The 27,106-nt window shown below is 35.2% G+C and overlaps 1 protein-coding gene across 1 annotated transcript in view; it reads left to right on the forward strand.

The window, feature by feature from the left end:
• The first annotated feature begins 2,516 nt into the window (after window positions 1-2,516).
• The window catches only part of PIK3C2G (phosphatidylinositol-4-phosphate 3-kinase catalytic subunit type 2 gamma), a 352,443-nt gene continuing 327,853 nt past the window's right edge, over window positions 2,517-27,106 (forward strand). The window contains 8 exon segments of the mRNA XM_066252620.1: window positions 2,517-2,670; window positions 2,673-2,745; window positions 2,747-2,901; window positions 3,318-3,581; window positions 5,676-5,751; window positions 8,660-8,791; window positions 8,793-8,812; window positions 22,977-23,091. Of these exon segments, the coding sequence (XP_066108717.1) occupies window positions 2,517-2,670; window positions 2,673-2,745; window positions 2,747-2,901; window positions 3,318-3,581; window positions 5,676-5,751; window positions 8,660-8,791; window positions 8,793-8,812; window positions 22,977-23,091 (989 nt within the window).

A 27,106-nucleotide genomic window follows, 5' to 3' on the forward strand; every position in this document is an offset into this window, starting at 1 on the left:
ACCAGTTGGAAACCCTGGGCTTCCCTGGTCAAGGCGCATATGGGAGTTGATGCTTCCTGCTCCTCTCCCCCTCTTCTCTCTCTCTCTCTCTCTCTCTCTCTCTCTCTCTTCTCTCTAAAATGAATAAATATTTTTTTTAAAAAAAATAGGAAGTCCTGAAGGCTATATAATGTGACCCATGAATTAGAATAGTTTAGAATCATATTTTATAGATCAATTTTCTAGTTAATATTCTATTCTATATACTTCGTACTTGCACTTCTCAAAAAACCTTCCACATATCAATTAGTTGAATTTATTGACTTAATCGAACTGAAAATTTTTCCCAAATCTATCAGTTTAATTTCTTGACTGGAGTTTAATAAATCTGCTTATTCCCTAAAGTTATAAATTCTAAGTAAATCTTTAGTTACAATATAATAAATACCAATTGTCTTTGCAAAACTGATTGATAGAGAATCATATTTGATAGTTAACAATGACCATAATTATCCTTTACAACATTTGGTCTTAAACATGCATCTATATGATTATTAAAGAAATTAATAAGTCCATAAAAGTGACACAAACACTTTTCAATTTAATTTTTTTAGTCAGTTATAATTATAATTTATAAAATTTAAAAATTACAATTTTCAAAATTTACTAGATCATCGTTCAGCAAACATAAATGAGCAATAACTCTGAGTAAAGAAAAGTACTAGATACTGAGTTATAAGTGAGAAAGACTAACATGGTTTAATGAGCTCATTGGAAAGAGAAGTTTTACATATGCACACTGTAAATGTATATTGAAATAGTAGAAAACCACTAAAAAACTATTTCCTGAAGATATGCTGGGTTAATTTCATAAACACATCATTACAATATTTAAAATGATTGTAAGGCATAAGAATAGACTATGGAATGTGTGGAAGCATTTCAGAAACAATGCAACATTTCAGGTGAGATGAAAGCTTTAGACTAGTATTGTGGCAGTGGTGGACAGAGAGAGGACCTATATGGTTGGGTGAACCATGCAAACCCAATAAAATAAAAAATACATGTTAACAAAAAAAAAAAAGATAAAGATTCCCACAAGAACTGGTTTATTCAGTGTAGAAAAAGAAAGGTTAGGGAAAATTCAAGGGTGAAAACCTGGTTTCCAGTGCAAGCAACTGAGTGGATGTTTAAGGCATTTTCTGCCACAGAGTACATTAGAAGCAGGTTCTTGGACAAATTATAAATTCTTTTTGGACTTTCTGTTGGAGATTTAAAAATTTTAAGATACACAACACAATACACAGTTCAAATGCTATAGAGATGTTCACCTGAAACTTATAAACTCTTATTGATCAATGTCACCCCATTAAATTTAATTTTTAAATAAAAAAATTTAAGAGGAGATATTGAATAGGTAATAAAAATGCATTAGTTTGGAGCCATTGATATATAAATGGTCATTTAAACTACTTAAGGTATAAGATAACTTATAAGGAGAGAATATTTGAGAATCTCTTACAAGAGTCAAGTGGAAAATGAGTAACAAAGAATTTTTTGAGAAAATGCACACAAAAAAAGAACTCAGCAAATAGCGTAAGAAGAGCCATGATAAAAAATAAATAAAAAAAACTTTAAAATAAAAAGTATGGCAAATGGAATCAAATGTTGCAGAGATAAATTAAATAGAGACTGATAAATGTCAATTTAATTTACTGACAGGAAGCTTACTGATGAACTTAATGAAAGTTGTTTTGGAGAAGTGATGCCAATAAGTTTGTAATTACTTAAGAAGTTTTGGGAAGGATTGGGGTGGAGAACATACAATATAGTGTCCAGATGATGTGTTGTAGAGTTGTGCACCTGAAACCTGTATAACTTTTTAAATCATTATCACCCTAATAAATTCAATAAAAAGAATAAAAACTTAAAATAATAAATCTTTCACAATATACCCTTCCAAAAAAGTTTTGGGAAGAAGAAGAAAGGGTCTAACTTTGACCTACAAGATGATTGGTTATTAAGACCACTTCTACAGATGAAATAATTACTGATAAAGAGGATATTGTTTAGCTAATAACAAACAGACTTTAGCATGCTAGCATGCATATAGATAATTAAATACAGAGGAAAATAATGATGCTATAAACAAGTAAGTCTTCAGTAACAAAAGGAATCCAAAGGGGGATATTGACTTTGGATTGATCCATGAACTTCCTGTCATAATTATGGTGAATTTATTTTTCTATTATAGGAGTTTTACAAATCAGTAGTCCCTCTCTGATTTTAAATTTTTGAGCTTTACTAAAGTTTTATATTAATCAAGGTATTATTTAATTTGCTAAAGAGAAACTTTAAAACAATTGCTTGTATCAATTCATATTTATTTCTTGCAAGCTTTTATTTATTAATTAATCAAAGAAATTTTTGTTTCCTTTTATGCTTTTTTTTTCCAGAAAAATTCCTATCTTTTTTTATAATATCTTTGAGGAACTATTTGGAGCAGAATCAACCCTCTCAGTTATATAAAATTAAAAATGGCATATTGTAGGAAAACAGATCTAAATCCCTGCAAATTACATGAAAAGCAGCATGAGCACCAGGAATTGTAATCTGTAGATCAACCATTTTTTCCTAGACAACTCAGTCTGGGTTTTGATCAGCTAGTAGAAGAAATCAATAATAAAATTCCACTCAGAGTGAAATTGAAGAAAACACTGTTTTAGTGCCCACTTCACCAAACTGGGACTCAAAAAAGCATTCATTATGATACACAGAAAATATCCCTGACTGAATTTAATTCTAAAAGCTCAGAACTCTCTTGTCACCAAGTTAGGAAAGCACCAGTAATTGGTTTTAGGCCTTCTGTACTACCAATTCCTCAAAACATGAATAAAGAGGCCCTGGCCGGTTGGTTCAGTGGTAGAGCGTCAGCCTGGCGTGCAGAAGTCCCGGGTTCGATTCCCGGCCAGGGCACACAGGAGAAGCGCCCATCTGCTTCTCCACCACCCCCCTCCTTCCTCTCTGTCTCTCTCTTCCCCTCCCGCAGCCAAGGCTCCATTGGAGCAAAGATGGCCTGGGCGCTGGGGATGGCTCCTTGGCCTCTGCCCCAGGCGCTAGAGTGGCTCTGGTCGCAACAGAGCGATGCCCTGGAGGGGCAGAGCATTGCCCCTTGGTGGGCAGAGCATTGCCCCCTGGTGGGTGTGCCGGGTGGATCCCGGTCAGACGCATGCGGGAGGCGGGAGTCTGTCTGACTGTCTCTCCCTGTTTCCAGCTTCAGAAAAATACAAACAAACAAACAAACATGAATAAAGAAAGCTTTCAGGAAAACCTCATAGGAAAACTTCACGGTACTGATTTTTCCTGAATCAATATTTTAGCTCCATCATCCACTAGTTTGGATAAAATTAATTTACAAAAAGAATTTGAAAATAAAAATTATAACTACCATATAGGATTTGAAAGTACCATTCCATCTATATATCCATCTTTCTCAATTGACTTCCTGCCAAAAGAAGAGAATAAAAGGAATAGAAGTTCAAACACTGTGGAACCTTCTTTAGTGCTCTTTAAAGGTTCCTTCCTACCCAGGATGTGGGACAGTTTGTGCAATATATGTTGACTTAAAATATAATATGAATCATTTAGTAATATGTTTGATTAATTTAGTAGTGCGGGTAAATTCCTTAAATAGAAAAATATATTAATATTACATTTGGAAAATATTTATTCACTAATTCTTTGTTCTTGAATTAATGATTTTTTCAAAGGAAAAAAATTGTATAATATAATTTTTAAAGTTTTAGTTTTATTAACTAAATAAAATGTTATACTATTTACATTTTATTAAATAAAAATATCACGGTTGGAGGTTTCAATGATAGTATTTTCTGTCTTGTCAGGCTATGGCACACATGCAGAAACACATAACTTTCATTACATTTATATTCTCAGTCACACCATTATAAATTAAAACTTTAGATTATTATTAGTTGAGAAATGTCCCTTTACTTAGAGGCTCCTAAATTGTACTGTTGGCAGCAAGTCCTATTGGGACCATTCCAGGTGCAGGAAATAAAGTAATCATTGTACAATTCATCCTATAAGTTTCATCAGCAGTTTTTCAATCATTTTAGTAATTATAGAATTTTCTATACATTTCTCTGCTTATGCTGAATCTAGACATATGTAAAACAAAGTAAACTACAAAACAAAATATTATTGCAGCTGTAAGTTACAGGGTAAGGTAGAAAGGTTTCTTGTATTCAACAACTATTTATCATATTCTTAAAATATACACGAAAAATTAGAAATAAGAAATACAAAGAATAAAGGGTACCTAATTTCAGAAATAGCATAAAACTCAAGTTAAATTGCAAACCAATAAAGGTAACAGCAAAATAACAGGTAAAATGAGTTTATCAGAGAAAAAACAACTAATTCTGTCCAAGGCACTTGCAGAGGAGGTAGTGCCAAGACTAATCTGAAGTGAAAATCAGTACATTTTAAGAACATCTACTATTGATCATGACAATGGAACAATTACTGAGCTTTTCCTTAACACTAAAAACAGCTATGAATTTAGACAAACTATATACAGCAACTGATTTCAGGCATTGAATAACAGGCAGTCTAGGATATCAAACCTTAAAAGAAGAGAAAGCGTTAAATAATCAAAAAAGCAAGGAGGAAGAAATAGAAAAAATAAAGTAAAACAGAAGAAACAGATGGAAACAAATATCAGCATAGCAGTCTTAAATCTCAAAACATCCATAAATATACTAAATATGAATAAACTAAGCATTGTAAATAAAAGGGAAAAATTGACAAACTGAATAAAAAAGACTTTACTACTGTCTACAAAAGACAAACTTAAGAAACAAAGGCTAAGATAGCTTAAAAGTAAAAGAAAAAATTTAGCATTCAACCAACAAAAGAAGTTTGATGTGGTTATTAATATCAGAAAAAGTACAGTTCAATGCAGATTATTATTAGAGAAAGAAAAGTGTCATTTCATAATAATAAGAGGGTCAATCAGAAAGACATAATAAATCTTAGATGCAATAACAGATTCAAAACACATAAAGCAAGTTATTTTTTTAAAGTTAATCATACAACCACCCTCTGACTAAGCCATTTATAATAAGTCCACATAAATATTCACAGATAAAAATTAATAATTTTTTACAATACCCCAAAGCAACCTAAATGTCCATTAATAGGAAAATAAACAATCTGTAGTTCAGTTTTGCACTAGTATACTGCTAATCAAAAATAAAAAATGAACTAGTGATATGTGTGAGACATAGAGAAATTTAAAAATATTTATCACTCAATTGAAAGAAGCCAGAATACAAAGAGCACAGACACCAAATCAAGGGTGATAGAATCTGAATAACTGCAGTTAGCAAAACAGATGGACAGACTGACAGAAGGAGATGTGGGAGAACTTTCTAAAATGATGAAATTGTTCTATACTTTGATTGGGATATTGATACAACAGTTGTATACATCCCTCAAAACTTAAATTATATATTTAAGATTCATGCAATCTTTTTATGTGTTACTTCATTTAAAAAATCTAAAAAATAGAAGCAGAATAAATCTTTAAAACAAAATAAAAATTGTAGAGCTGAAATAATCCTTTTTGTACACCAAACTATATTAATTTCACAATTTGTATTTTAAGCTGATAGGTTGTTCCATTCAGCTAATTGAAGTACCTCAAGGCAGTAATATGAGTCTGGCTTCCTTCTGTGACAAAGTAAAAAAGTAAGTGTTGCAATTTCATTAAATTTTGAAATGTTTATACCTGCATAAATTACTGAAGTGCTTACCATATCAAACGTTCTGTAATCTTTAACACAGTGATAAGTATAAGTTTATGACAAATTAGTTCATTAATCAACTTCTGGTATAGTTTTTGTTGTTTTTAGTCAAATAACTTTTTTTCTCTTGAAAATTTGATTAAAGTTGAATGTTTTATCATTTCAGGCCTCACCTTGCTATTTGTTGGTAGTTTAATTGGCAGAGAATTAATTTCTTTAATGATATAAGTGACTTGACTTATATGGGCCCATCCCAAATTAACATAGATTTATCCTTCCTAACTGGGATATACTATTAGAATGATGAGAGAGCCTTTCTCTGAATAAATCAATCCTATCTTGAATGTGATGCCAGAATTTGAACAAGTGCCTGAGTGTTTGTCTATTGAAAAATAATTTTTTTTTCACTAGAGATACTACAAAATATCACTATTCCCCTTTTGGCTAATCTAAAAATGAACTTTTAGCCTGACCAGGCAGTGCCGCAGTGGATAGAGCATTGGACCGGGACCCGGAGGACCTAGGTTCACAGCCCCAAGTTTGCTAGCTTGAGTGCAGGGTCACTGGCTTGCACATGGGATCATAGACATGACCCCATGGTCACTGGCTTTGAGCCCAAGATCACTGGCATGAGCAAGAGGTCACTTGCTCTGCTGTAGCCCCAACCCTCATCAAGGCACATGTGAGAAAGCAGTCAATGAGCAACTAAGGTGCTGCAATGAAGAATTGATGCTTCTCATCTCTCTCCCTTCCTGTCTGTCTGTCCATCTCAGTCAAAAAATAAAATAATAAAATAAAATAAATAAAAATAAACTTCTAATAGAAAGGTAGGTACCTTTTTTAATTTAGAAAATTAAATTTAATAGGGTGACATTGATCAATAAGAGTTCCAGGTAAATATTTCTATAGCATTTGAACTGTTGATTGTGTTGTGTGCCTTTTTCTAAAGACCAACTTCTTATTAGCAATTACAATTTATATAATTTTGTATCTTCTGTTGCTAAGGTTCCTGAAAATTTTGAAAATAGTTCTCTTGACTTTTATCATTTATAGATGTTTGAAATATCATGAATATACATATAAATAAACTTTAGTTTATTTATTAGCACCATCCTACTAAATCATCATTTGAAATTAAAGATTGGGATCATTTATTTAATTACTAATTTAAAGACTATTTGAACGCCTATTAACTAGTCCATGCATGAAATAATCAAACATAGAACAAAAAAGCAAGATCCCCGCCCTAAAAACCTCATGACCATACTGTAAGAACTGAAAGGAACACATACAAAAATACAAAACAAAGCATACAAACTCATAAAAATATTTAATCTTCAATTTCTTCCTCTGATTCACAGAATAAAATTTAAAAAGACAATTTGTATTTCTAAATTAGGGTATTTAAAGATGTTAATATTGATTCTTCAGGAATAAGCTACTCACTGTAACAAACTAACAACTATTACCAAGAACTTGTCACCTTAAATCTAAAATGTGCTATAGTAGGCCCCCTTACCAACACATATACGTTCCAAAACCCCCAGTGGATGCCTAAAACTCATATAACAGAACCCTTTATGTATCCATATCTATAATTAGAGATATAGATAAATACAGATATTTATAATGTCCTTTCCTATACATACTTAACTTTTCTCTTAAAGGAAGCATTTTACATCTTTGTCAAACTCAATTTGCCAACATCACTTGCACTTTGGAAATATTATTCAGTAAAATAAGAATTACTTGAACAAAAACACTGAGATACCCAGCAGTTGAACTGATAACCAAGAAGGCTCCCAAGTACCTAACAGTTGGATACCCTGGACAAAGTGACGATTTTTATCTTAGGCAGCGTGGAGCAGGGTGGTGCAGGATTTCATTACACTACTCAATTCAGAACTTATAAATTATTTATTTCTGAAATTTCCACTTAATATTTTTAGATTGTGTTTGATAGAGTAATTAAAACAACAGAAAGCAAACCTGTGGTTAAGTGGGGACTACTATAGATAGAAATATCCTCAGTGTGTAAAAAACTGGTAAAGACTATGCCTCTGATTAGGAAACTACGTGGAAGAGCCAGGATCAAACTCAAGGCTTCTGGCTCCAAGAAAAAAAAAACTATTTTGCAATTCTCTGGCTCACTAGAGCAAAAAGAATTGTTCAAAATGTACAAATGACTTTTGAGCTCATTTATGCATAATCAAAAGATGTGCAAAATCCAAAAATGTAAAGAAAATAAGTAGCCAAAAATAGTATTTAGCAATTTAACAAACAAGAGAATTTTACCAAAACCCTTATATTAAAAGAAATGATTTCCACTTCAAAAAGTTAAGCATGAACAAAATACCAAGGGGGAGAGATCAGGCTTTAAAAGCAAAGCCAATTAAGGAAGTAATCATTATACAGAGTGATTTTCTTTAAACTTTTTTATTGATTTGAGAGAGATGGGGGCATCAACTTTATTCTTCACTTATTTGTTCCACTTAGTTGTGTGCTCATTGATTGCTTCTCCTACATGCCCTGACTGGGAGTCGAACCTGCAACCTCTGGTGTGCCAGGTCAATGCTTCATCCTCTGAGTACCTGGCCAAGGCCAGAGTGAATTTCATGTTTTATTAATGACAATGTATTCATAATTACTTCAAATGAGATGCTCCCAGAAAAGCTTAAAGATCAGTCCTTAGTGGTTGTTATTGGTATAATTGTGATCTTTACCAACCTGGCCTAACAGCACCTTGGCACAAATAATCTGATTGTTTTCATATTTTAAATCTTCTATAGCAAATCCTGCATGAAGTTTTTTATAATCTTGTCCTGAGTATTTTTTCCACATGTATTTTTCAGAATCCGAGAAATATACAATGCAGCTGACATGAATTCCAATTCAGGGAAGGTCTGGACCACTGCTATAGTGTTTCCATCTCAACTCTTCTCTAATACTAAGTTAAATATAAGTATTTTCACTGATAACACCACTACTTCATTTTATGCCACCTGGTAAGCAACCTTGCAAATAAGCCTAACAATCTACATAAAGCTGATCTAGGCTGCATAGCCTGGAGAACTCACTGATAAAAATCATTAAAAGCCGCTTTATTCACTAATATTTTGCCCAGAAGTATGAGGAAAACAGCTGGAAACAATTTTGTTAATGTGTGCTTAGCTACTGTTTTGAAGAACTCTCTTCGCATACCTCACTGAGGACACCTTATTTTCCTGCTATAAAATACTAGCAAGTTTTTTAGCATATTAGAAACAAAAAGCAAGTTTTAAAGAGATTCTAGAGATTTATATATATAAATGAAAATGCCTTAAAAACAACTATTTCATTGAAATATAAATAAATTGTGAGGTAGGATAGGCCCTGGTACTGGTAGCCACATACAGCCCAGGCTAGTCATTCAATCAAACTGACTGAAAGTCTCTGAAAATAGATTGCAGGGATATGTATTTTATTAAATTCACACGGTAATCCTTATTTCTCTAACATTTTAGAATGTCTATAAAGTTGTTTAATATTTTATTTCATTGTGGTAGTCAACTACAATATTAATGACTAAAATAAAAAATAGTTGCTTTTAAATAAGTTTCTATATAACTATTGTTTCTTGACAAATAATCGCCCAATATTTTTCATTGGTTATTTTATTACTATTATTATTATGCTTTTTTTCCTCATTCTAATCAAAGCTCTGAGGACAGGTGACTACAAATAAACAATATGTTAGAATATTAATAGGATCATTTGGTTGGAAACTAATAGAAACCTACTCCTACTGGCTTAAGCAGACAAAAATAAACATTTTTAATGACTATAAGGATTTTTTACAGAATTTAACAGCAGAAATTCAGCAAACAGTTATGAATATGCTAAAGTTACAAATAAACAAACAGTCCAAACTTTTTGTATGCCTCTCACCTCATCTCTTGTATAATTATTTCTCAGGTTTCTCCTTTCTGCTGACTCATTTCCCTTGTCTTTCCAGAACATAAAAGCCAAGTTCTCAAGTTTAAATGCTCTTTGGCCAGCTACCTAAAAACATTTCAATCTCTTTATTAGATCCAATCCCAAATTTCTAAAAGCAGGATTTTGATTGCACAGCCAAAATCAATGGTTCTACCACTTGATCCAATCTTAATGGCTTGGATCCTGTTGGCTTGTTACTGCAGAAGAGGGAGTAAATATAAACCAAGGAGACCACTGCTGTCTTTGAAGGTACAATATTTCATTTCCAATGTCTCTTCCCCACACTCCAGATATTCCTTTGTTGAATTTTGCTGCCAGAGTCCATTTTTTATTTTTATGAGAAGTTTCAGTAGTGTTTAGTGCTAGAGATGTATAGTGGTAAAGAGGATGTCTGTGTCCTCAAAGATATTAAAAGTATTTATAAGAAAAAAGAGGAAGAGTACAAGTAGAGAGGAAGGAGGAAGAATTAGAGGAGAAGAAAAGACATTCATTAAAACATACAGAGTAGCATACGTCACTGTTGGAAGCAAAATGTTTCCTCTTTCTATTTACATTTGAAGTGGGACAGGTGCTGTGACTTAACTGATGATAGAGAAATTAACAGAGAAAAAAATAAGTCTTATTTATGCATGCATTGGAGTTATTCAGTAATAATTACCTTCTTAATACGCAGAGGTAAAGGTTTTTATACCAACTTAATGTAAAAGTCTGCATGTTGGGTGAGGGTGGGGGGTTTTCAGAGCTTTAATAGAAAAGTATGAAGGATTATATTGTGTTTCTTTTTATGTTAATAAGTAAGCAGTCTGTCACTTTCCTGGAATTTGCAGGAAAGTATCTCAGAACAAAGAGTAGTAGCTGTATTTTAGAGAGTCTCTGTTTTAGTCAAATAAGAGAAGGCCAAACAATATTTCAAATACTTTTGTTATAAAGTACCCAATCCACAATTCCATGGGTTTTCATTGAGACACCAAGTCCAGATAAAATTTGAAAGGTGTAATTAAAGGAAGAAATTTACTAAATATGCAGGCCACATATATTTTACATGAGGCAGCAGTCCCAAATCATGTGTCTCATTAATATTCTAGGGGTTGGTTTTATATCCTTAATTATACATGAGTGGGGAAAAAGCATGACATCACAACCTTTGTCTTTACCTACACAGGTTTGGGAAAAGGATGAAGGGGTGATGGGACACAATTCATTAGTAAGTTCATAACATCTGTCTATAGAATCCACAAAAAAAAGTTTCTACACATTAAAACTTACAAGGTAACACAATAGTAAAAATGTCACTCTACATATTAAAAGATATTCCTATATTTTCCAGTGTTCACCTGCCATTCCTTTGTTCAGAGATATATACATTAACTACATGCTTTCAGGATGGGGACAAATGCCTGTAAATGGCTCATCAGTATAAGCAAAAGTTTAATTTAATCTTTTCTCTTCATGCACTTGGCTAGCTATTCACTCACTTCCTTACAGGTGTGGGGGGAGGTCAGAGAATCCAACTCTCCTTCCCCTCTGCACTTACAATACAATGCCATCGGCCATCCTGGTTTTGATGTGAATCATACAAGCAAAGAAATCACACTTATAAAATCTTTCTGCACATCTAGCTCAAATTAATAAAATGTTCTTTAAGCTTCCTAAAATATTAATATTAACTCTGTAACTTTTGATACCTTACAACAATCCTCACTGTTTTTATTTCCTAAGTCAAATTCTTGACATAATTTACTGAAGAGCATGAAGTTGTTGTGTACAAAATATTAACTTATAATGTGTTATAGATTTTAACAGACAGCATTAATAGCAATACAGCTCACTAAAGAAACAAATATTACTGATTGATTTTCTATAAACTTCACAAAGCTTTTGTAACTTACATAAAATTAACTGGCTTTTGTAATAATTTACTTTTAGTCAGAACTCTTAATTTTAAAACTTTTAACCTTTAGTGAAAATTAAGCTGGTTTTCTTTTTACCCTAGTTTCCCTTTTCCCCAAAGTCTGATTAAAAAGGGAGTCCTTAGTAAGTTTCTTCATGCATTCACTGCATATAGACCAATCAGCTTCCAGTTTGTGGTTGGAGAACTGCACGCTTTCTATTTTGGCAGCAGTGGAAGTTGTCAGGATCATGGTGTGTGGACCCGTCCACGTGGGAGCTAGTCCCTGGGTGATGCACTGGATCTCTTAATAATGCTGGAAGCGCCTCTTGGACAGTCTTTTGAACAGTTTGCTGAGTAACCTGTAAATTCTGCAAGTACTTAGAAAAGAGGTGGTCACATTTTCTTTACTATTTGATTCATGCAATTTTACTTGCCCTGAAAATTTGGGTGCCTGTGGGCACAATGTAACTTCAAATTAATATTGGGTTTCTTTTCTACTAGCTTTGAGACTATGGACACAAATGCAGGCCCAACACTAGAATGGGCAAGCTAAACCTGGAAAGAATTCTACATAGTAATTTCCTAACAATTGATATTTTAGCCTATTTTAGAAGGAAAAGCTTTTATTTACTTGTCAATTATTTTATTAAAGTCTATTTTAGATATTCCTAAATGTTTACCTGAGAAAATTTCTATCTTTCCTGTTTTTAAATCTTTTCTAATTGGTTTTGAATAAACCTTTGGCAATAAGTTTCCTAAGACTCCACTGTTTTGGGGTGACATTTATTCATTTGAATTACTATGTTCCGATTTTGAGGCAGATTGGAAAAATATAAAATAAACAATAAAATTCAAATAGCTAATGTTAACAAATACTATAACAAGTGTCTTAACACAATAAAATGACTAAAGCCTATTAGATTATTAAAGGAAACAAAGTTATAACTAATATAACAGAATCCAAAATAAAATTCTTACAGTCACAAACCTTCTTAACATGTTAACATAATTTCACTAAATCTATGTTGACATTATTGTTGCTTTATATTATTTACAAATGTAACCTAATTTCTATTTCAGTCTGAGAAATGTCCTAAAGAGCATGAGTCATACATCAGAAAAAGTCTACAAGGCACTGGAACTGTGGTCACATTTCTACACTTTGCAGCTAGAGTTTAAGTCCTAATGATCATTGCTTTTAATTAAAATTAGAATCAGGTCCCAGCCTACAATAGGCATGGGGCATTGAGACAAGAGGAATAAAGGAGACACTATACATTAAACAAAGTGACAGAAATTAGACTGTTAATACCCACAGTAGAGATTTTTTAGATATAAATAAACTTAAAATTTCAGGCAATGCATAGTAAATGGCCCTTGTGTTTATAAGAAATGAGATCAGTTTACCTGCTACTTGGAAGAAATTCCCTAGGCTCTTAAACAGTGTCATGAGATGGGGGCCAATGGCCTTAGGCACCTTTGATCCTTCAATGGCAGGTCCCAGCAGGCTGCACAAGGTCAGGTCACAGGTAGCTGGATTATAGCTTGAAGATACTGAACCCCCCTCTGTGGAGCAAGGGGGCAGCTTACCTACCCGTGTCCCTTTTTTCACAGCAAAGGCATGTCCCCTGGTGGGGCCAAAAAGCCTGGCAGGCCTCAGCTCAATGACCTTTCTTTCCACTCTTGAAGCAGGGCCCTGATGGAATCCTATGAAGCCCCTTTGGGGCGTTGGAGCCTTTAAGGGTATATGCCAAAAGCTGGTATTTTTCTGTTCTCTTTTGGGCTCCACTTGCCTTTTCTGTCTCCTTTCTTGGTCATTATAGACCTTAAAAGCCATGCTCAGAAGATCTTGCTGAGGGACTTGAGAGCCCTTTTCTGTTTATATAAACTCTTGGAAAAAGACAAAAGACAATGTTATTAGCTGGATTAAATCAAGAAAAACAGGTTTGGTGCTCCTTTAGAACTCCAGAGTCTCTTTGCTGCTGAATAATTTAGTATATTAGTATTCAAAAGAAATTTTAACAAAAGCATGATAAAACAGATTTGCAGGAGTTACAGGATATGACTCCTTTTTTCTTAGATTACCTAGCATTTAACAATATTGTTGCAAAATGATAATAAATTAAACATTACATAAAAAGACATTATTAATAATTTCTAATATTTAAACTAAGAGTTCAATATCACAAGGCTATAAAACAGCAAATAAAGAATTAACAAAAGGCCTTTGAAATAACATATATTTTTACATGGAAAATACTTTCTTTTACACAATCATGGAGGAACAATAAGTTACCACTCCTAACCCAGGAGTCAGAAAACCTATTAGTTACTAACGCCAATTACTAACATTACAATAACTAAGTTATCTCTTAAGAGCCAAATTTTTAAATTTAAACTATATATGTAGACACCTTCCTTATTGAGGCAGTGCCCACACTTGGCACTTTGTTAGAGAGCTATACCTAAGAAGGCAAAAAAGCTTCTTGTGGCCTGTGAGTTGTTTTTGAATGGCAGTTTGCCAACCAGAGTTCTTAGGAAAAGGGGGATGAGGAAGAGGCATCCTACATGCCTGTCCCTCTTTGAAAAACCTGAGGGCTGACTGAACCCTAGCCTGGCCAAGTGCAGGATGGCAGAAGCAGCAAGGCTCCAGGCTTAGTCTCAAAGTGGCACCCAACCTTTTCAGGACTCTTGCTCCCTTTTCCTTCACTGCTGGATTAGGGACATGGTTGCCATGGGAGAGGTGGCATGGATGGGCGGGCGTTTGGACCCAGCATTTCCAAAAACCAAGCCAACTTTCATTCCCTCCCCTAGCAGTTGTTCAGCTTTATTTCTTATAATAAAAGCAGCAAATAAAAATACAATTTTATAAACTTACCTTCCCAACGGTGGGCTGCTTTAGCCTATATGAGGTTTCCAATTTTTCCTGCAATTTCCTAGAAATTCTTTTTACAAATTTTTTTATGGCTAATGCAGTGGGTCTCCCTTAGTTCTGCTGTTACTATAGGCTCCCAAGGGTTCAACAAGAAAAACCTTGGCCCCTTCAGTCCTCAAGATTTAGGACCTTAGAACTTGCCTTAGCTGCTTGTAATGTGGAACATTTATTTTTCCAATGTCCTTCTTTCTTACAAAAAGCACATTGATTTTTTCCTAGCATAGTTCTCTTCTCCCTTGAATTCCTTCTTTTTCCTTTATTTTCATTTCTCTCTCTTGGGGACCCCTTGTCCTTAAAAGAGTTAGTTTCTTGGAGCAGGGCTACTACTGGTTTAGCTTATTCTTTTACCCTGTTTTACCTCAATTATCTCCCCATTATGAAAACTTTCTGAGCTATTGAAATTAACTGGGACTTAATCATGCTCTCAAACCCTCCTAGCTTTTGAAGTTTCTTTTTAATATCTGGGGCTGACTGAGTTACGAAAGCCAAATTAATAGCCACTCTGTTTTTGGTAGCATCCGGATCTATGGGAGTATACACCCGGTATGCTTCAAAAGTACATTCAAAAAATGCGGCAGGGGATTCCTAAGGATCCTGGATAACTCCAGCAACCTTCAAGAGGTTGGTGGGCTTTTGGGCCGCAGCCTTTAGTCCAGCGGTTCTGAACCTGTGGGTCGTGACCCCAGCGGGGTCAGCTAAAGCCATCGGAAAATACATAATGCATATCAGGTATTTACATTCCAAATCATAACTGTAGCAAAATTACAGTTATGAAGTAGCCACCAAAATTATTTTTTGGTTTGGAGTCACTGCAACATGAGGAACTGTATTGCGGGGTCACGGCATTAGAAAGGTTGAGAACCACTGCTTTAGTCCCACTAAGAGATACTGGTGAAAAGCATCCAACGAGGCTTTTCCCTTCTGGGAGTTGTGACCCCATTTAGGTCTAGTGGAGGGGAAAGCCGCCTCGATGCCATCCCTATTTTCCTCTTTTGATCCCTGTCCAGGCCCTAGGACTGCCTTTTTACCTTCCTGTCTGATTCTATCCATCTCTTCTGGAGTGAAGAGGGTATTTAAAAGCTGCTGGCAGTCTTCCCAGATAGGTCTATGAGTTTGTAAGATAGATTCTATTGTACAAGCCCTATCAGAGCTTGAAGCTTCTCCAAGAATGGAGGATTTTGGCTTTTCCAATTATATAGATCACTGGTGGAGAATGGGACTTACACAAGGAAGGGCCTTACGTCATGGTCAGGGTCAGTTCCCAAAGGAGGGGCTTCCCTGAGTGGTAAGATAGGATCCCTTCCCTGCCTGTACTCTGATCCACTCCGTGTGTGGGAAGGGGATGTAATGGAGGAAATTTTAGCCTCTTCCTGTAGCTGCTGTGTAGGCTCAGGGCTCTAGCTTTTGACCTATAGTGGGGTGGCCACTCATTTTCCTCAGAAGACTCTGTGAGAACAGGAGACCCTGGGGCACTCTTTATATCCCCTTCTCGCTTTAGACCCAAATCTGGCCTGACTAGGAAGACATGGCACTATCTCTGTATCGAGCAAGTTTTTAGCCATAGTGGCAGATTTAATGTTAAATTTTGCCATTGATCAATGTATGAAAACTGATCAAGACAGCTTGGATTCCCAGTTACTATATTCCAGACTGCCCTTACTATCTGGGGATTAAAGGTTCCAGCTTTCAGCCACTTAACTCTGAAAATTGCCCATTCTGATTCACAGAGAGTGCATAGCCTTCTCTTGGATCATTTAATTCCATACCCACGATTGTCTTCATAAGCTTCTTGAAAGTGCTTTAAAAGACAACCTAGTGGGGTCTTCTGTGAACTAGACCCTCCTCCCATATTTAATAGCCAAGGTTACTCATTATAAAATTAAAACTACTTCAGAAAATTTCAGAAATTAGTGTACCGATAAAAACAAAAAGATAAGACAGATAATTAGCACCCAGAATAAAATGTGTTTGACTATAGAGGTATTAATTATCACACAAGACAAGGTGAAGAAGCCAACAGAGGAGAATAATTTTCTTCAGAGGAGAAATCTAATAGGCCCCTTGAAGCCAGAGATTCTGAATCCAAGAGAAGATATGTAGTGGAGCAGGGGAGAAGGGTCCAAACCATGAAATGTCACGAGAGATCTCTCGAAGAAACTAAGAAAATCTGCAGTACAATGAGATTGCTTTTTAGTCAGAAGCTTTCAATTTTAATACAAAAGACCGAAGCCTGGCTTTAAAACAGACACATTTAGGCATTAAACAAAGGTCTTATACACACACACAAGCGCACTTTCATAGATGAGGGAAGGGCTTCCTCTCGTGGCCTCTCAGGTGTACGCAGGCTGTGGCACCAGAGATTTCTTAACCAGAGGTTTTAAACATTAAAGCAAAGACTGAGATCTTGACAAACACAGAGAAGTTTCTGGCAGTCTGAGGCGAGATTAATCAATCCAGGCTAGCTTAGATTCTACCAGTGTCCTTTCATTTTATTTTATTTTATTTTTTTGTACTTTTTCTGAAGCTGGAAACGGGGAGAGACAGTCAGACAGGCTCCCACATGCGCCCGACTGGGATCCACCCGGCACGCCCACCAGGGGCAACACTCTGCCCACCAGGGGGCAATGCTCTGCCCCTCCAGGGCGTTGCTCTGCTGCGACCAGAGCCACTCTAGCGCCTGGGGCAGAGGCCAAGGAGCCATCCCCAGCGCCGCCCGGACCATCTTTGCTCCAATGGAGACTTGGCTGCAGAAGGGGAAGAGAGACAGAGAGGAAGGGGGGGTGGAGAAGCAAATGGGCGCCTCTCCTATGTGCCCTGGCTGAGAATCAAACTCGGGTCCCCCGCACACCAGGCCGACGCTGTACTGCTGAGCCAACCGGCCAGGGCCTCTACCAGTGTCCTTTTAAAGTATGAGCAGATATCCCCAAGAGCCTCAGCAGGACCTAATCCCACTAGTACCTCTCATAGAGAAACTGACATCTCTGAAGGCCTAATTCTGGACCAATTCAATACCCATTCCTCCCAGACCAGAAACAATTGTCCCCCCTATATGACATTTTACCAAGAGCCTCATCTAGATACCTCTAGAAGTCTTGGGCAGGGTGAAGTCACCACTAGTACCTCTCATAGAAAATAAATATCCTTGAGAGCCTCAAGCAGGACCCAATCCCACCAGTCATCCTTCCAGAGTACACCCAGAAGTCCATCTCCTAGCAAAACCATGTCAAGGCCAAGGAACTCCCACCGACGTCTCAGTCTTAGAGAGTGTACTGCGAACATGCCCACATGTCTGATCTATTTTGCCGTACCCACTACAGAACAGAAAAGCAAGCATACAGACATACAGAGGAAAGCTAGCATTCAGTAAAACAAAAAGAGTTGCTTTACTTACCTCCTCAAGTTCTCTGCCGAATAGTCCAAATTGTCGAATTTGGGAACCAGGAGTGTCTACCGGGGAACTGTCCGGACCCACAGGAAGACCAGGAGCCCTGAAAACATTTCAGGTGGTGTGCCTCTTCTCGAGATTCAAGCGAGACTGGGCAGCCTCCTGGAGAGACCAGCTGATTGGGGGTGCCTCTATCTGATGACACAACACACTGTAGGCCCCACATTGGGCGCCAATGTTATAAAGTACCCAATCCACAGTTCAGCGGGTTTTTGTAGAGACACCAAGTCCAGATAAAATTTGAAAAGTTTAATTAAATGAAGAAATTTACTAAATATGCTGGCCACATATTTTACATGAGGCAGTAGTCCCAAACCGTGTGACTCATTAATACTCTAGGGGTTGGTTATATATCCTTAATTATACATGGGAGGAGAAAAAGCATGACATCACAACCTTTGTTTTCACCTATACAGGTTTGGGAAAAGGATGAAGAAGGGGAATGGGACACAATTCATTAGCAAGTTCATAACATCTGTCTATAGGATCCACAAGAAAGAATGTTTCTACACATTAAAACTTACAAGGAAACATAATAGTAAAAATGTCACTCTACATATTAAAAGATATTCCTATATTTTCCAGTGTTCACCTGCCATTCCTTTGTTCAGAGATATATACATTAACTACACGCTTTCAGGAGGAGAGGGGTAGTTTCTATGGGGACAAATACCTGTAAATGGCCCATCAATATAAGAAAAAGTTTAATTTAATCTTTTCTCTTCATGCACCTGGCTAGCTATTCACTCACTTCCTTACAGGTGTGGGGGAAGGTCAGAGAATCCAACTCTCTTTCCCCTCTGCATTTACAATTCAATGCCATCAGCATCCTGGTTTTGATGCTAATTACACAAGCATAGAAATCACACTTACAAAATCTTTCTGCATGCCTAGCTCAAATTAATAAAATGTTCTTTATCCTAAAATATCAATATTAATTCTGTAACCTTTGATACCTTAAAACACTTTCACTTTGTAAAGCCAGTATTCACAGCCACCATCACAGCCCCCTGGCCCATGCAGGTTTGCAATGGATTTGGACAGTCAGTAAAGAAAAATGGAGCCAAAAACTGGTGGGCCATCATCTTTAATCCTAGCTTGCACCCGGCGGGCAAGTAAAAACACACTCTGGGCTCCAGAACCCACTCACATTCAGTGCTCACAAAGCTACTGATTTGAGCTGAGTTTTCTAGAATCAAAGGTTTCTAAAAAAAAAAAAGAGGTTTTTAGCTCACCAGACTTATTCACCTCTGTTCCCCATCTCCTTCCTTCTCCCTGCACAAACTCTGCACAAACTGGCTTCTCACTCAGCACTCCACCATCTTGGCTGCTTCTCTTGGCCTCCTCTATGTGGCCTCTTTCTGCTCTCCTCTCTGCTCTCCCTCTAAAGCTAAGCTCAGGAACCAAGAGAGAACAAACTCCTGGTTTGCCCCCATTTTATAGCATAGAAATCAAAACCTTTAATCCCATATACAAAATAGGGAATTCTCTAATACAAAGTCACTTATCTGAGGCATGATGGGATTGCACCACCCCACATCAAAAAGGATGGGAAAGGCTTAGTCCTAAAACCAAGCCCCAGGCTACAAGGATCCTGCCTGCCCACAGCCCACTCCCAACACACATTAATATCACCTGGATGACAGGCCTTCATGTGGGCAGCACCATCTTTAACAAAATGAGCATAATATATTTTATCTGCCCAACACACTTTAAAATAATCTTGTTGGCAAAACCACATGGGAGAGAAAGAAATTTTCCTCTATCTTTCTAAGTTCTTTTGTCTAATCTAATAATCAAATTGATGTGAAAAAGATTAACAAGAGAAAATGACTGAATTTAGTGATATATGTACATATAGAAACCCCAAATACATGAGAGAGTCAGAGACCCTACATACATGATGGGTTTAGAAAAAAAAAAGTTAAAATGGGGTCTATGTGGTGTTCTTAGCTAAGGATGAGGTGAGGTACCTCGAGCTTCAAGGATAGAAAGGTCATGCACAGGGCAATAAAACTGCGGATGGCCAGTAAATATATGTTTGCCCTGTTCTACACATAAATCATCAAATTTAACTTTCATTATGGACAAGGTCCAAATTTCAATTCTTTAAGAGGTAAAAATTGCTTGGGAACTCACAGGGTTGTTACTGTCTTCAACTCAAAATAATTCGTATGCCAAAGAGGCATATCTTCGGAAGGCCTCTAATAAACCCTTAAATTGTAACCTCATCACAACCTTATATTAGTGTTTTACTAGTAATACAGATGTCCTGTAAAGAACAAAAGTCTGAACAGTGTACTGTTGTAAAGCCAGAAGCCACGGCCAGGGCCACTATCACAGCAGCCTGGCCCATGCAGGTTTGCATTGGATTCGGACAGTCGGTAAAGAAACAACGGAGCTACAAACTGGTGGGCCATAGTCTTTAATCCTAGCTTGCACCCAGCGGGCAAGTAAAAATACACACTGGGCTCCAAAACCCAGTCACATTCAGTGCTCACAAAGCCACTGACTTATCCGAGTTTCCTAGAATCAAAGGTTTCTAGCTCACCAGACTTATTCACCTCTGTTCCCCATCTCCTTCCTTATCCCAAATACAAACTCTACACAAACTGGCATCTCACTCAGCACTCCACCATCTTGGCTGCTTCTCCTGGCCTCCTCCACGTGGCCTTTCTCTGCTGCTGGCTCTACTCTCTCCTCTAATGATAATCTCAGGAACCAAGAGCACCAGCCCTCATGTAGTCTACCCCCATTTTATATTGTAGCTTCACAACCTCTAATTCTAATCCAATATACAAAATAGGAAAGTCTCTAATACAGTCACTTCTCTGAGACATGATTGGATTGTACCACCCCACATCAAAAAGGGTGGCAAAGGCTTAATCCCAAAACCAAGCCCCAGGTTACAAGGATTCTCAACACACATTAATATCACCTGGGCGACGGCCTCACGTGGGCAGCGCCGTCTTTAACAAAGTGAGCATAATATATTTTATCTGCCCAACAACTGTTAATATAAGAAACATCCAAAAATATAGAGAACTTTTATGAGTTTATTTGAGCCAAACTAATGACAATTACAGGGAAGCAAAAATCTCAATGGATTGAGAAAATGCTCTCGAGAATGGCAACCTTGCAGTTTTTTTATGTTATAATCAAAGGAAGAAATTGAAGGGTTACATGAACTCTAATGATGGTAGATTCAGAGGGCAGGAGAAAGCAGGCAGGGAAATCTCAGGGATTGAATAAACAGTAAAATGGAGAGAAACATTTACATTGATGGGTACAGGCTCGTTAGCAATATTTACAGCACACAGAGATGGCATTTGGAGAACAAGATAACGATGGGGGTTCTGTGGTCTCAGTCTTCTACTGTGATGTGGTGGGCGTGTCCTGAGGGGTCTGGAAAAAGGAGATTACTCTGACATTTCAAAGGTATGTTATTTTAGATGCAAAAAGAAAATAGACAGGATCATTCAAAGTAAAGCTTGATCTTTGTCGAAGCTTATAGTCATAAATTTGCTTGTGGCTGTATTTTTTTCTAACTTCATTTTATACTATTTCAGTCAATATTTCCCAAGCAGCAGTATGGGAAATACTGCTTCCGTGTCAGAGCATTTCTGCAATCCCTAATTCACTGATAATCTTTACCATTTGTTTATCAAACTATATCTTTGATAATGTTTTGATGCACCATAGCTCAGTTGGTTAAGGCATCATCCTGATACACCAAGGTTGCATGTTTAATCCTCAGTCAGGGTACATCCAAGAACTGACCAATAAATGCATAAATGAGTGCAACAACAAATAGATGTTTCTCTCTCTCTTTCTTTCTCTCTCTCTAGCTCCCCTCCCTTCCTCTCTTCTACACATCAATAAATTAAAAAAAAATAAAACTGCATTTTAAAACCTATCATTTTAGTCTTTCTTTTATTCATTGTGGCAGATCCAGCAATATCATTTGCATCACTTTATGTTAGCCAGTTTATATCAAAAACCTTTTCTTACAAACTTAAGTTTGTGGCAATAAAAGAAGCCAAAAAATGTAAACACATAATTGCAAACAAAATACTACTCAGAGAAAAGCAATTGAGTATTTGCAGTACACTGTTCAAACTCTCACTGGCTAAAGGTCATCAGTATAGTCTCTTGCACTTGCTTACATTGATTCGGACCATAAGGTCACATTCAAAACATGGACATGATATAGCTAGATATATAATTTTCAACTATTATCATTTTTGATAAGATATTAACCCCATACTATTTATTATTTATAACTCGGAAAATATTTTGTAGACCCTTATAGACAAGTCAGCATGGTTGTGGCCCCTATTAAATGGCATATGCATGAGAAGATAAAGGCTTTTATATTATAATATGCTTACACTTTGAGTCCCAGAGAGGGTAGAAAAAGAAAGCACATGTTCATTAAGGTTATTATAATGTTGCCCAAGGCAGAACTTTGGGTGATTCCTACTTGAGAAAGGAAGAGCAATCAGCTTTGAAGAGTGAGAATCATTAAGAACACAGCCTTTGGAATTGACAGATTTAGTTTAGACTCCTCGTTTCCCACTTATTAGTCACTATATAATCTCTGGCATCTCCTAGGTCCACAGTAGAATACTTTTTATGCACAGTTACAATGTACCAAAGATTTTAACATTCAGAATACAATACTTAGCTAGTTCTATTATGTAATATGAAAACAGACTAATCAAAGGAAACATAAGCAATATTTTTTTAAAGTATCTCCAAATTTAAACAAATAAATGAGATGCATCTTGCTTTAATTCCTCTTGATGGAACTAGACAGTTACGATGGCTCATAATGTGTATATAAATTTGTGCTCAAATCTTTTTTTAGCCAATATATGATAAGCTTTTATTAACGATTTTGTTATTTGTTTTTATTTTTAGCTAATTATCTTGTCAAAGACCTAACAGTGGAAATTTTACATTTTTGTAAAAATGACCAGTTATTCCACAAAGATTATCTTCTAAGTATATGTGGCTATGAAGAATTTTTGCAGAAGTAAGTATCTTATTGTGGTAAATTTTGATCACTGTTATAATCTATGTTAAGCAGCACTTACTTTTTTTCCTTTAATCACACTTCGTGCAAGCACTATTTTCTCCTAGTCAAATAATTTAAGTCAATTTTGCTCCTTTTAGGGCGAATTTAAAATTTTATAAGTCATATTGACAGCCTTATTCTTGATTTCATATCGTATTTTGTGTTTATGGCAACATGGATTTTAATTGACCTATGACTAGGGTGACAACCATCCCAGTTTTCTCAAGACTTAAGGGGTTCCCAGGATATGAGACTTTCAATTTTGACATCAAGAAAATCCTGGCCAAAGTCACCTTCTGTATTAAAGCTTACTAGTACTGATCACAACTTTAAAAAATACATTTTTAATAAGTAATTTTAAAATCTGGAATATTAGTATGTTTATCAAACATTTTTTAATAATTCAATAGAGAGTAATTATTTAAAGAGTTTAATCTAACAAATAACAAACATGCAATTGAAGCAATGAAACATCATTTTTGCCTATCAAATTGTTAAAATATTTTTGATAAATTTTAGTGGGGAATTGGACAGTACCCAAACAACTGCTAGGAACATGCATTGATATAATACTTGCTGAATGGAATTTTGTCAAAAATATGTCAAAAGTCTATAAAAATGTGTCAAAAAAACAGATCACCTGGTAATTCTTCTACAAATATTTCTAAGGAAACAATCATACCTGCACAAAAATACTGACACATAAAATATCCTTACCACAGCATGATTTCTTGTAACAACAAAAAGAACAAAACTGCAGAAAAAGGAATTTCAATAGTACTCTCAAACAGTGGTGAAGTAGGTCATGAACATAATTGAATTACAATATGGTATAGAATTTATAAATTATTAAAATATAGCACCATGTCTTAATATAAAACTGTATCATTTTTAAGAGTGAAGATATATTTTCAAATCACATTTTAAATATTAATTTTTGTTAAAAATAAGTATATTTCTATTTGAAATAGAAAGTGAAATCTTATACACTAAAATGTTAAACTAGTTACCCTTAAAAAGTACCTATAATACAGATATTTATTCATTTCTTTTTTTAATTTGCAGTACCTCTACTATAAACCTGCTTCTTTTGCTATCAGGACAATACAAAATAATTTATTTCTTAGGGAAAAAGCATTTAAATGACAGTATTAATAATGATGTATGTTTGAAAAGAACATAAACTTTATTGGCCTTTTCATTTTAGAATGTAAAGTTAAGAGACCATTAGTGAACTTATGAAAGATGGACACAGCTTGAGCTAAAGTCTAAATTGTGGGGCTAAACATGAATTATTAAAACATTAAAATGGTGAGATTAATGGCATTTTTACTGAATATGTGGGATTGTATAGAAGGGAAGAGCAGATGATTATGACCAGGTTCAATTTTGAGTTGAATACCATTGACATAGATATCAGAGGAACAGAAGTATTGGGAATGAAAAATAATTAATCAAGTTTTAGATATCTTTAGTATGTGAGTGCTAAGGGGCATCTGATTTTAAGAAAGTAAATCAGATTTTAGAAAAACTGGTCTACATTAGTGAATTGTTGGCTATAAGAAGGAATAAAGTCTACAAAACAGGTAAGACCTCATAGAGAGAGTTACAAACAAGTATCCTGAAAACATCAATATTTGAAAGATGGATGGAGGAAGAGGAACCCAAAAAGGAAATTGAGGAAAAAAAAATTTAAATTATAAGGCAACTTGGAAAATGTTTCACAAGAAGGAACTTTAAATATCAAGTAAATGTACCAATGTTTAAAATGAATATTAGTGAAGATTGAAAAATCATTAAATTTAGCAACTGGGAAGTCAGTTGGCAACCCAAGTAAGAGTAATTTTAGTAAAATGAAGGAGAAAAAAACAAGATTGCAATGAGCTAAGAACAACGCAAGATGATAAATAAAAACCCATGGGCAGACTACTCTTTCAGAAGTAATGTGTAGTAGGCAAAGCCAAGAGAAAGCTGAGGTTTTGTGTGCTGAAGGGAATTGGTTTGGAGATTTGGGATGTGTGAATAAGAGATATCTAACAAGATTCATAAGCTAAGTGCAAAGGCCAATGAAGAGTGAAAAATTGAAGGTACAAAACAAAGAATTAGAAGAAATTTCATGAAGCTATGACAGAGGATGGTATCAAGAAGTCAGACGAGGAGGTTAGTTGTGTTCTGAAGGAAACTTTCCCTTCTCAATGAGAAAGACCACAGGAGTTCAAACAAATATGAATCAGAAATTTTAATTTTTTACATTTATAGATAGCTATTTATAAATTTTATAGATTTATAATTATAGATTTATAGTTATAGATATCTATGCTTTTGAATAACTAGAGCTTGGATAAAAGAAGAGATGCTTAAGGAAATGGCATGGATGGAGATAATAATAGTAAAAATAACACTAAAAACAAAAACAGAACCGACATCACTGTTAAAAATTCCTTATGGGCTAGAATTTTCACATGTAGCACTATTCATTCTCATATAAGAAAAGTATAATTATTCCTATTTTACACATGGAAAAATTGAGGCTAAGAGAATTAAGTGACTTCCTAAAATTCATAAAATTTGGAAGTAACAGTCTGGATAAAAAAGGCTTATCTGGCTCTGAAGCCCACAGTCTTTCCCGTCTATAGCAATAGCTCCATCATGAGAAAGGTAACTTGAAAACAAACATTAAAAGGATACTGTTTCATTTGAGATAATGATCATATATATGTTCACTAAACATGGGTTTATAATTCAACATATGGCATTCAGGTCAAACACAAGAAAAAGACAATATAACCTACAGAATACTCATTTTCTGACATATTTAAATTTTTTTAAAAATCTTTCATCGGGAAATGTTTAGAAATGATTTGACTAAAATAGAAGTACATTATAAGCACTAAAAGTGAACTTAAAATATCATTTCAAGATTTCTGAATAAACAAAAATTATTTTGGGGGGAATTTTGAGACTGTTTAAGCAAATAAATAATATCAAAACAAATCTTACCTACTATTGGTAATGCTACTTCCTATCACTGTTGCTTTGGAGAAATAAGTTAACTTCTGTTAAGTTCAACTTATTTACCTTCTAAAAATTGAAATTTTAATATATTTTTCTACTTTACAAATGAGCTTTAGGATTCCATTTTAGTAAACTTTAAATCCAAATTTAAAAATTGTATTAAGCCACTACTAGTCTTTTCACTGTGTATGGATTGCTTTATTTTCCTGTAAAGTGTGGGTTTTAATAAATTAGAAATATATAGTTGTTAAAATATAATGAACTAAATAGAAAAGTATAATTCACACACACAAATATTATTTTTACAGCATGATGTAGAAAGATTTTTCCCTTTAAATTTTCCTTATGTTATCAGGACAATGCTTCTTAATCTGTTCTGTTTTAGAAAGAAAGAGATAAATTGTATTTAGTAGTTACTTTTTTGCAGTTTCACATTTATGTTGGATTAAATGAGGGCAAATCATTAAAATTTAAACTCATTTGTGTTTTTCAGATGGTATATTTGTTTTTTAAAATAGTCACGATAAATAACTACTTGCTGAACCAATCAAGTCATTAAATATTTTGACGACACAAATAAAATGTCAATGATCAGGACACTTTATCAGAACTTCATCAGAATTTTTTTTAAATTTTTTATTTATTCATTTTAGAGAGAAGAGGGAGAGACAGAGAGAGAGAGAGAGAAAGAGAGGAGAGAGAGAGAAGGGGGAGGAGCTGGAAGCATCAACTCCCATATGTGCCTTGACCAGGCAAGCCCAGGGTTTCGAACCGGCTACCTCAGTATTTCCAGGTCCACGCTTTATCCACTGCGCCACCACAGGTCAGGCCAGAATTTTGACAATAGTATATTTGTGGTGCTTTACTTTTCACTTCTTTCTTACGTCGTATTTTTCTATTTTTTCTAACTCACCTGTCTTTACTAAGGTTAGTAAAGTAATACAAAAAAATCTTGAAA

This window comes from Saccopteryx bilineata, chromosome 1, assembly GCF_036850765.1.
Source record: "Saccopteryx bilineata isolate mSacBil1 chromosome 1, mSacBil1_pri_phased_curated, whole genome shotgun sequence".
NCBI classification, from domain to species: domain Eukaryota; kingdom Metazoa; phylum Chordata; class Mammalia; order Chiroptera; family Emballonuridae; genus Saccopteryx; species Saccopteryx bilineata.